Raw genomic sequence first — 10,420 nt, forward strand, 5'->3', positions numbered from 1 at the left:
CAAGCGACTCGACGGCACATAAGAACAACAACAGGTTGAAACTTGGCCCAGTCCTACACCGTCCTCTAAGTCTCTGCTGTGATTAAGCCCATACTGTTACAGCACATCTCCTAGAGTATCTTACTCCCTTGCTGACCTTTTCCAAGCTGATGTACTTTTCCAGGGACTGAACCCTCCTAACATGTCTGAAGTGAGACCATCTCTGAGGAGCAGTCCAGCTGTGCATATCTTCTCAGACCAGTTTGCTTGTTTTGGCAGTACATAGGGAGCTCTGGGAGTATGCTCTAGTATTAGTATTTTTACAAAAAGTGTACACACCCAACTTGTACCGCTAGGCATTCCCCTTAATAATACAGTTATTTTTCATGAAAACTCATAATACTAGTAGTATTACTAAAATAAATATTCTGAACATTTTAATTACTAATACAGCAGAAAATACAAATCCTGAAGTGAAACTAAAAGGAATATGGGAACCCTATGGAAAATAGCCTTTTTATTACTGCTATTAAATTTTTCCTTTCTATGTGATCCCTGTTTGTCTTGGAAATTACTAATAATTTGGACATTTTGAGGGGGTTTAGGATTTTACAATGTCATAAGATGGTTCCTACTGTAAGTTAGTTCCTTTTAAGTTGACATTGAATTTATATTCTTTTACTAGATAGAGAAAAAGCCGTAGAAGATGTAGCACAACGATCTGTACATGGAGCAGAAACTGGTAAAAAGAAGCATTCTGAACCATCTGATAAAGGACACTCACCAGCACAAAAGTCTAAACCTAGCACTGGATCAAAACCATCAGTGAAATCCTCAGGATCTGCTAAGAGTGATTCAAGTACCCGTTACAAGCCAAAGAATCCTGAAGATAATAACTTACCAGAAAGTAAAGAAACAGCTGAGAAACCTGTCCAGCGTAAGGTCAGTGATTCTGCAATTTGTTAGTACAAGTATGCATGCATTTATTAAATGTGACAGTAGAAAACAAACTTGACTGAATATTATTTCTAGTAAGTTTGAAATAGTGGCTTAATAAATTATGTTGATGTGGACTGTTTTATTAGTTCTCTTAGGAGTATAATAAACGTCCAGTGATAAAAAGTCAGATAACTCCATAATCACAAATATTTAAAAATGAGGATAATTTGATAGGTTTTTGATCACCTTCTCTTAGCATACTGTTGTGATGAGTTTTACTGTCTGATAATGGAAGAAAATATAATCACCACTTGCATCGAGTTTTTGTAGTCTTTGTTAGGCTATTAGAGTGAATGTCTATTAGGTATTTATAGTTTTCAATCATATTTTCTGTGGCTGTATCTTATCTATTTTCTGAGTACTGATAAACCAGTATGTTTTTATTATAACCTGGTTTCACTGCTTAGTTACTTGTTTGTTGGTTTTTTAAAAAAATTGTTTTAGCCAAACTACTATACTACTGCAGTATTCACTTCTTAACAAGAAGAATGGTGAGGCTTTTGTTTTATAGTGTTTTGGGGCTTGTTATCTGGAGAGATACCAGTTCCTGGAAAAGGACTTCATGCTTGCTAAAGTCAGAGAGTCAGTAGGAAAAATGGAAGACCCTTAAATGGGAAGGATTAACATACTGATTTTTAACAATAGACTCAGAGCAGTGATTATTTGGATGGTGCATGGCTGGACGTTGTTTTATGTATACCTGTGATTACTCATGAGTCATAGCATCTCAGCAGTACCCAGTAGTAATGGTAAATAGTATATTAAAACAGCCTGAGATGGGAGCTCTGGTGGCCTAGTGGCAAGAAGCTGCACTGCAATCCTAGAGCTGCGCTGTTTGAATCCACCAGATGCTCTGCTGGAGAAGGACAGACAATCTCCTCCTGTACCAGTCAGACCTGATTTGATGGTATGCACAAAAAAAGAGTAAACAAAATGAAAAAACAACACAGTCTGAGAATCTCCTTACTTTAAATCTGTAACAAACCAGACTACCAGATGTTTTGTATATCTAATAATAATAAAAGCTCTTTAGATTTGTAAGTACACTTTGTTCAGGCCATAGTCTTAAGTCACTTACTAAGCATTTGAAAGATGGACAAGAATAAGAAGAATGACAGAACAGTTGATGCCTTTGAGCTGTGGTGTGTTGGAGAAGAGGACTAAGTATTCTGTGAACTGCCAGAAGAACAGACAGCTATGTCCTGCAGAATGTACAGGCACAGTGCTTCTGGAAGGCAAGGATGACAAAGCTTTGTCTCTCATACTTTGGGCAGAAGAGACTGTTCTTGCTAGGAGAGACTTGGAAAGGTATCTCATGTTTAGAAAAGTAGAGTCAGCAAAAAGAGGAAGACCCTTGATGAGATGGATTGACACAGTGACTGCAACAGTAGACTTAGTGTGTCAGAAATGATAAGGACAGGATTCAGAGTTACTATTCATAGGGTCACTATGAGTTGTACTTCAGACCTTACGCTGTATACAGCTTGAAAATTACTAGACAGCTAGCAAATTTTACTCTGTTTGGCATACAACTTGTTGTAATTATTCTTCATAGGGAAAGCAAGAGGAGGCATCTGTTGGGGGTCTAATAGAATGTTAATTAAAAATATACCATACCCACCAGTTTTATGACAATTATAGCTAGATTATTTGAGCTCAAATTAGAACTTCTACATGCGCTTTGTGCACTTGTAAATGCTACCTTATTTGAGGGTATTCTTACTGTTACACATGATAATTACACAAAGCTTAGACCACCAAGAATTTAGGTAGGTACTAGGTTCAGTATTGTATGATTCAGTATGCCTACCTTATCAGATGGACTACACAGGAATCTTACTGACTATATCTATGGAAAGAATTGCTGGAGAAGCTCAATATCAGCATCAAAACCAAGCCAGGTGCTAACTCTGAAAGAGACCATCAGTTACTCATGTACAAGTTCAAATTAAGGCAGAAAAAAACGGCCACGAGAACCAAAATAATGACTTTGAGCCTATCTCTCCCAAATTTAAAAATCTACAAAGGGAAGAAGAAGAAGAACAGCAGATTTCAGAGGGTAGCTTGAGAAGACAGAAGCAAAGTATTAAAATTACACAAATTTATACAAAGAGTTGGAGATAGAAATTAAAAAGGTACGAACTCATGAAAGAATTGTAAAACAAATTCAAGCCTCAAATTACAATACTGAAAGATGCTATTGGCAAAATCTTGAAGGATCCAAGAAGCATCAGAAAGATGAGAGGAGGATCTTTGCTGGCTTAATGTCAAGAAGCTGTACTGCAGTCCCAAAGGTACTCAGTTCGAATCCACCACTTCCTCCAGTGAAGAAGGATGGACAATCTCCTCCTGTGACAGTTGGATCCGATTTGACGGTATGCAACAAACAAAAAAGATGGAAGGAATATGAGTTAGTATACTAGAAATGATTGATGAACACCAAAGTATTTCAGGAAGTACTATATATGATCAAGAGCCAGTGGTAATGAAGGAAGTAACTGAAGCTGCACCCAGTGCAGCTGGAATAAAGCCCCTGGAAATGATTAGATAACAATTGATGTGATTCCACAGATGGCAGTCCTAGACTAGCTCATCAGTCTGTTAGGAAATTTGGAGGAAAGGAAAATAGCTCTCTGGCCAACTGCTTGTAAGACATCTATATTTGTTTCCATTCCTGAGAAAGATGATCTAATAAAATGGTGACATTCTCAAACAGTATCACATAACAAGCAAAATCATGTTGAAGATCATCCAAAAGTGGTTAGAACAGTTGTTAACAGGAAACTGCCAGAGTTCAAGCTGTGTTCGTTCAGAAGAGGTCCTGGCACCTGGGAGATACCATTGCTGATGTCAGATGGATCCTAACTGAAACAGAATACCAAAAGAATTCCTATTTGTGATTTATTGACTATGCAAAGACATTTGACCATGTGAATCATAGCAAATTGTAGCTAATATTGAGAAGAATGGGAATCTTAGAACACATAATTGTGTTCATACAAAACCTATATCTAGATCAAGAAGCTGTTGTCCGAACAAACCAAGAGAACACTGCATGGTTTAAGATAAAGGTATGTGTCAGTATTGTATCCTCTCTCCATCTCTATTGAGTCTGTATACTGAGCAAGTCCTTTGAAAAGCTGGGATCTCTGAAGAAAAAGTGACATCAGGATTAGAGGAAGACTTACTAACAACATGTGTAATGCAGAAGATACAACCTTGCTTACTGAAAGTGAGGATTTTAGGTGTATACTTCAGAAGATCAGGATCTTTAATATGGATTACATCTCAACATCAAGAAAACAAAAATCCTAACCACTGATTGGACTATATTTAGACGATATCAAGATAAATGGAGAAATATTGACATTATGAATGATTTCGTCTTACAGTCAACAACCTTGGTACCAGCATTCAGGGAGATATATTGCATTGGGAAAGACTAGTTTGGAATCTCTCCAGATTACTGAGGACTATTGATGTCAGTTTGAGGTGTTATCACTTGCTGTGCATCTGAGATCTGGACAATGAATAAGGAAGTCAAAAGAATTGATGTCTTTGAGTTGTGATGTTGGAGAAGAGTGTTGAATAGCCCATGGAGTGCCAAGAGAACAAACGTGTATGTCTTGTTAAAAGTGCAGCCAGAATTCTCCTTGTAGGCGAGGATGGCAAAGCTTCATCTCGCATACCTTGTGCATGTTGCTAGGAGAGACTAGCCTTGAAAAGGTGGAGGGTCAACAAGAAGGCCTTCAATGAGGTGGATTGACACAGTGCCTGCAGCAGTGGGTTCAAGTGTGTCAGATGAGAAGGGTGACACAGGGTTCAAATCTGTTGTTCATAGAGTCACTGAGTCATACTTGAGTCTATGGCACCTAGCAACAGCAGTATATTGTAAGTTAATTGATGCTCCTGGAAGGTGAAGGGAATAATTAGTAAGTATATAGAATAGAAAATAGTCTTCTATTTTATAGTTCCACTTGATTGCCTTAGTAGGTAACAGAGCTGGAATGAGGGTGGCTTCAAGTAAGAGGTAAAATAGAATTAATTCTATTTTAGTGTGTTATAATTAGAAATAATTGAGAAAGGTTAAGAGTTGAGATGAAGGATATTTTTTCCTATACTTAGAGATAATTTGAACCTACCCAGTGGTGCTGGAAAGAAAGGTTTGCTGAACACTGCTTTTGTAAAGGTTATAGCCACGAAAACGTTACCAAAAGATGAATGGCATTATACTTACATAGTGTGTCATTTCTAGTTATTAAGCGAGCAGATAAAGCTGTACTTTTGGTTTCATTATCTTGGTGGGTCACATAAACTAACCTTAAAGCCAAATTCATTGTCAATCAGTTGATTCCAACTCATGAGGACACTGTTCTCCAAAGAGTTCCCCACTCACTGACCCTCCATCTGGTTTCCAAAGCTATAGTTAACTCTTAAATGGAAAGAATGGTGGATTAGCAGCACCAGAGAGCATGACCTTTTGGTTTACAGCATACTGTGGACCATTCCATTAGAGCTGCAGGGTAAGGTTCCAGAATGGTAAATTTTACGAAAGCAGGGTGCTTTGCTCCTTTCTCCCTTATAGCAGCTTGTGGACTGGTGACTTCCTGTTAGTAGTTTAATGCCTAATTTATTTTACCTTCAAAACTCCTTCGTAGGCTGTGTGGAATCTTTTTAAAATTTTTTTTTATTGCTATTAATTTTAATGAAAATTTACAGAGACTTTCGATTTCCATTCATTCATTGTTGCACTTTTCTCTGCCCACCCCTCCCCCCTGCACGGATTCTTTAAGTACTCTTTAATGGCTATGGATCATTCTGTAGGTTTAGATCATGACACTGTTGAGTGTGAGTGAGAAACCAGCAAAGTGTATGTCTTTGTACTTTAAATATTTCAAAAGTTAAATAAACTAGACTGTTTTTCAAAGATTTAAGATAAGTGATGAAAGAAATTGAAAATTGTTATTGTTATGTTACACAACTTACTGACTTCCATCACAATCTAGGTGTGGAAAGACCTGTCTTCAGCTATTGTTGTATCTGAATTACCAGAGGATGGATGTACTGAAGAAGATATTAGAAAAGTATTTCAACCATTGGGAAAACTGAATGAGATATTGGTTGTTCCATATAGAAGGGAGGTGAGTACTAAAAATATATAGAGAATCATTACTTACTAAAGATTTGCTCATTACCTAAAGTCATTGTTAACTCTGAGCCATGTTGTCACCTATAATTGTTTACTGATGTATGTAAATGTTTGGATTTGGTGAATAAACACTGCCTTCTTTAGAACAAAGTTTGACAAATCTCTAAAGATACTAAATACTTGTGCAACCATTTGGTCCACTGGAAAATCATAACCACTCATTTTATTGTTAGAATGTGAAAATGGTCACTGGTAATACATATATGCGGCTCTGTTCCAGTGAAACCCTGTTTACACAGGCAACAAACAGGTTGCTCACCCTTGCTTTTAGAATTTCAACTGCAACAAATTATTTCATTTTATATTAAATAATTTGTTTGCTTGTAGCTTTTATTCAAAGACAGAAATAAGGGAAACGAGGTAATTTCATAGTCAAGAAAGTAATAAGTCCACTTAAAAAAGACAGACTTTGAATGTAGATTTTTTTACTTAAAGGAAAATATTTGTTATTAATTTTAGGCTTACTTGGAAATGGAATTAAAAGAGTCTGTTTCTGCTATCTTCAAGTATATTGAAAAAACACCTCTTAATATAAAAGGAACACGTGTGAAAATAAGTGTTCCTGGAAAGAAAAAATCACAGGTAAATTGGAGGTAGATTCTAGATGATTTATTGTAGTGATGATTGATTGATTGATGAAACGTTTGCTTAGTAAGTATACAGTTCCGTGATCAAATAAAGTATGTATAACTCAACAGTTTAGGAGTATAAATTCAAATAAACTGACATTTAAAGACATCACATATGATACTAAAAGACAAAAAGAAATGTATATACATGATCAAATCAAGTCAGTCCTAACTCATAATGACCGGGTAGGACAGAGTCATGCACAAGAAAATGAACTATTTTATACAATCCAATTCTCTAATCACTTGAAAGTTTTTTGTTCCTAAAATCTTTGCGTAAGTGTAGATCAAATACACTACAATGCCATACGTTTGTAAAACAGAAGTTTTATAAACTCTTAACTCTTCTGAATTTTTATGGCGAAGGTTACATCTGAAATGACCTTTTAGAAATCATTCTTGAACTATGATAAAATATGGGTGATTAATAAAAGGCAGTATACAAAATAATGTTAAAAATGTAAAATATTTTATTTCTGTATGGTTGGAGAAAGTAATGAGCATTTATTTATACTTTTATGGTAGGTGAGCGTAGATATTTTTATGCTTTTCTGTGTTTTCTAAATTGAATTTTATAATTGGAGAAGTGAGCCTAAGTATTTTACTCAAAATATTATTCCTTCATAGAGCAAAGACGTGAAGAAAAAGCCTTCAGATTCAAAGAAAACATCTACTTTAAAGTAAGTGATTCCATATATGGGAATGAATGTACATTGTAAGACATAAAACTTGTCACACCACAGCTTAGCATGATATTTTTGATTGTTGAACATTGCATTTTCAAATCTGTGCTCATATTTTTGTTGTTGTTCTTTTAAAATAGAAAAGACTCAGATCCTTCAAAAACTGTTGAAACTGTGACTTCAACTTCCACTACTAGTAAGTTGATAAATTGATATGTCTATATATAATTTCTTCAAATTAATCCTTAAATGTATATGTCACCTTTTACCTTTTCAGTCTTCACAAATACAAATCAGTGGGGAGCTCTGGTGACCTAGTGGCAAGCTACACTGCAATCCCAGAGGCGCATAGTTCAAATCCATCAGATGCTCTGCTGGAAAAGGACGGGCAACCTCCTCCTGTACCAGTCAGATCCGCTTTGACGGTGTACACACACATATAAGACTAACAAAAAATTTAAAAAAAAAAAACAAAACAAAGACACAAAAACAAATCAGTGACATTAGTTAGGTTTGTCATACTGTTCATCTGTCACCAGTACGCAAGTTTTCACCATCACCTTTACAGGAAGTTCAGTGTCTCTCTAAGCACTGTGTTCCCCCCTGCCCTCCTCCTGCTGCTGTTAACTAATAATAGACTGGTTTTTGTGTACTGTTGTAAAAGTATCATGTAAGTGAAATCAAGCATTCGAAGAAGCAATGCCTTTGAACTGCTAATGTTTTACAGTGCTGTTGATTAAGAATTCATTATTATGAACTACAGCTCTAAATTTTCATTGGCTAAATTATTCTTAAATGTAATGGATAGTGTGTCTCAGGTTGTCATGTTTTTATGTAGTTCAGTTATATGGTTGGTTGTCTTGTTAGGATTTCAGGATTCCATTTTAAAAAATAAAGTCCTGGCTCTGCCACGTGGCCTCTGCATCAGGATGTGTGTAGAGTCCCTGCTCGAGAGCTTCTAATAAAATCCCTAAAAAAAAAAAGTCCTACTCCCAAAAGCATAGCACTTACCACAATATAGTGTGTTAAAATATTTAATTCTTTGTAGATGTCTTAGGTTAAGTAAAGCTTGAAATGTATATTAGAAATTTTTAAAAACTGAAAAAAGAATGTTTCCTGAAACAAATTCTGATAAATATACCTATTTATCTTTGGGCTGTAGTGCACCTCTTTGTAAAAGGACTACTAAGGAAATGATAATGAGAACATTTTTGGAAACTTGTATCTGTCAACTGTCTTAATAACTAAAAGAATATGTCAAAACTTCAACCTTAACGATAAGGCAACTCATGAAATGAGGATTTTTTTTCAGAGAGGACACCAAAAGTATGAAAAAAATTTCCAAAATTACTAATTTCTGTTAATATTTCATGTCAGAAGAGGAAGACTGCTCCTTCATGTATAATTAATAATGTAATTGATAATATTAATTGGCACAGCATTTGGGGGAAGTTGTTATGTACTATTGAGTCACAGCTGGCTCTCCAGGATGTTTTTAGAGGCAGTAATTCCCATGGGAGGAGCTTGCCCTTCTGCCACAGAGGAGTTGGTGGATTTGAACCTTTGGGTTATCAGTGCAGCATTCTGCAGCTAGGCCACTAGATAAGAATTGTTTGAACAAACTGTTATGAACAGTTTGGCTGAGCAAATTTCTGTGTCCGAGATTTAGCCTAATGTTAAAATTTTATGGTTATAAAAAGATATTTGGACATTATAGGGGTTTTTCCTTAAATGATCACAAACTACTAAGTAGTGTCTCTTAAAGCTAAATGATGGATTTTTTTAATCCACACTTATGTTTTTGCCTGTTAATTTTAGCCAAAATTGGACAAGCCAAGCCATCAGCTAAAGTGAACAAGCCTTCTGGTATGTTTTTTTACTCTAGACATGTTAATTAAGTATTTAAGATGCATATAATAGTTGTATTGATTTTCATGTGATATCATAGTAAGTGCTAAGTTTATTATTGAATTTTTACCATCTAGAATTTTTTACATCACATTTAGTAGCTAGGTAAGGCTCTTTACTTCAAGTTAGAATTAAAAGGAGATGATCTAACTTTGTGCATGGTTATTACTGCTGCGGAACCATTGAAAAGCACATGGAATGGGTTTTTTTATGTTCTTAATATTGGTCATTGTCGTTCTAGTTGATCTGAACATTGAAAAACTCCTTTAACTTGCCCGACTACAATCTTTAAGACCCAAGTGGAAAAATGAATTCTTCTTCAGTTACATTTCTTTCCCCAAAGACGCTCTCTTCTTCCTTAGAAAATGACCTTTACTCACAAAGATAGTAATAATATTTTATCTTTTTAATAAAAATCTAGTTGTAGCTTTCAGATTTCATCCCTATGTAATTATTTATACATTTTTGATACCCATTAATCTTTGATAGTTTTGTTTTGTTTTTTTTTAATTTTTATTCCCGGCAGAGCATCTGGTGGATTCGAACCGTGTGCCTCTGGAATTGTAGTTGCAGCTCCTTGCCACTAGGCCACCAGAGCTCCCCTGATACCCATTAATCTAAACCAATTTTGATTACTACTTTTTTGTTTAGGGAAATCCTCAAGTGCTGTGAAGTCTGTGATAACGGTAGCTGCTAAAGGTAATAAAGCTTCGGTCAAAATAGGTAAGATTGTTGAGAAGGAAACAGTTGTATTGCATTTTTTCCTTAATTCTGCCTTAAATAGTATAGAAACAAAAATAAGGGGGGGGGAGGTTTAAATAAGTTTTAAACTGAGAAAATTATGGTGTACCAATCGAAGTATTTCAGATAACAGATGTTGCCGTGGATGTGCTCACCAAGTTGTGCCAAGAAATATGGAGAACAACCACTTGGCCAACTGACTGGAAGAGATCTATATTTGTTCCCATTCCAAAGAAAGGTGACCCAACTGAGTGTGGAAACTACAGAACAGT

The 10,420-nt window shown here is 35.6% G+C and overlaps 1 protein-coding gene across 2 annotated transcripts in view; it reads left to right on the top strand.

Annotated features, from left to right (window-relative positions):
- The window catches only part of ZNF638 (zinc finger protein 638), a 60,390-nt gene that overhangs the window by 13,304 nt on the left and 36,666 nt on the right, over nt 1–10,420 (top strand). For both annotated transcript variants that reach the window (XM_006880866.1, XM_006880865.1), the window contains exons 5-11: nt 665–940; nt 5,995–6,119; nt 6,647–6,769; nt 7,444–7,496; nt 7,640–7,695; nt 9,318–9,365; nt 10,059–10,130. In XM_006880866.1, coding sequence (XP_006880928.1) covers nt 665–940; nt 5,995–6,119; nt 6,647–6,769; nt 7,444–7,496; nt 7,640–7,695; nt 9,318–9,365; nt 10,059–10,130 — 753 coding nt within the window. The remainder of the gene's footprint in view (nt 1–664; nt 941–5,994; nt 6,120–6,646; nt 6,770–7,443; nt 7,497–7,639; nt 7,696–9,317; nt 9,366–10,058; nt 10,131–10,420) is intronic.

This window comes from Elephantulus edwardii, unplaced genomic scaffold (genome assembly GCF_000299155.1).
Source record: "Elephantulus edwardii isolate Elephantulus edwardi_28Jun2011 unplaced genomic scaffold, EleEdw1.0 scaffold00011, whole genome shotgun sequence".
Lineage (NCBI taxonomy): Eukaryota > Metazoa > Chordata > Mammalia > Macroscelidea > Macroscelididae > Elephantulus > Elephantulus edwardii.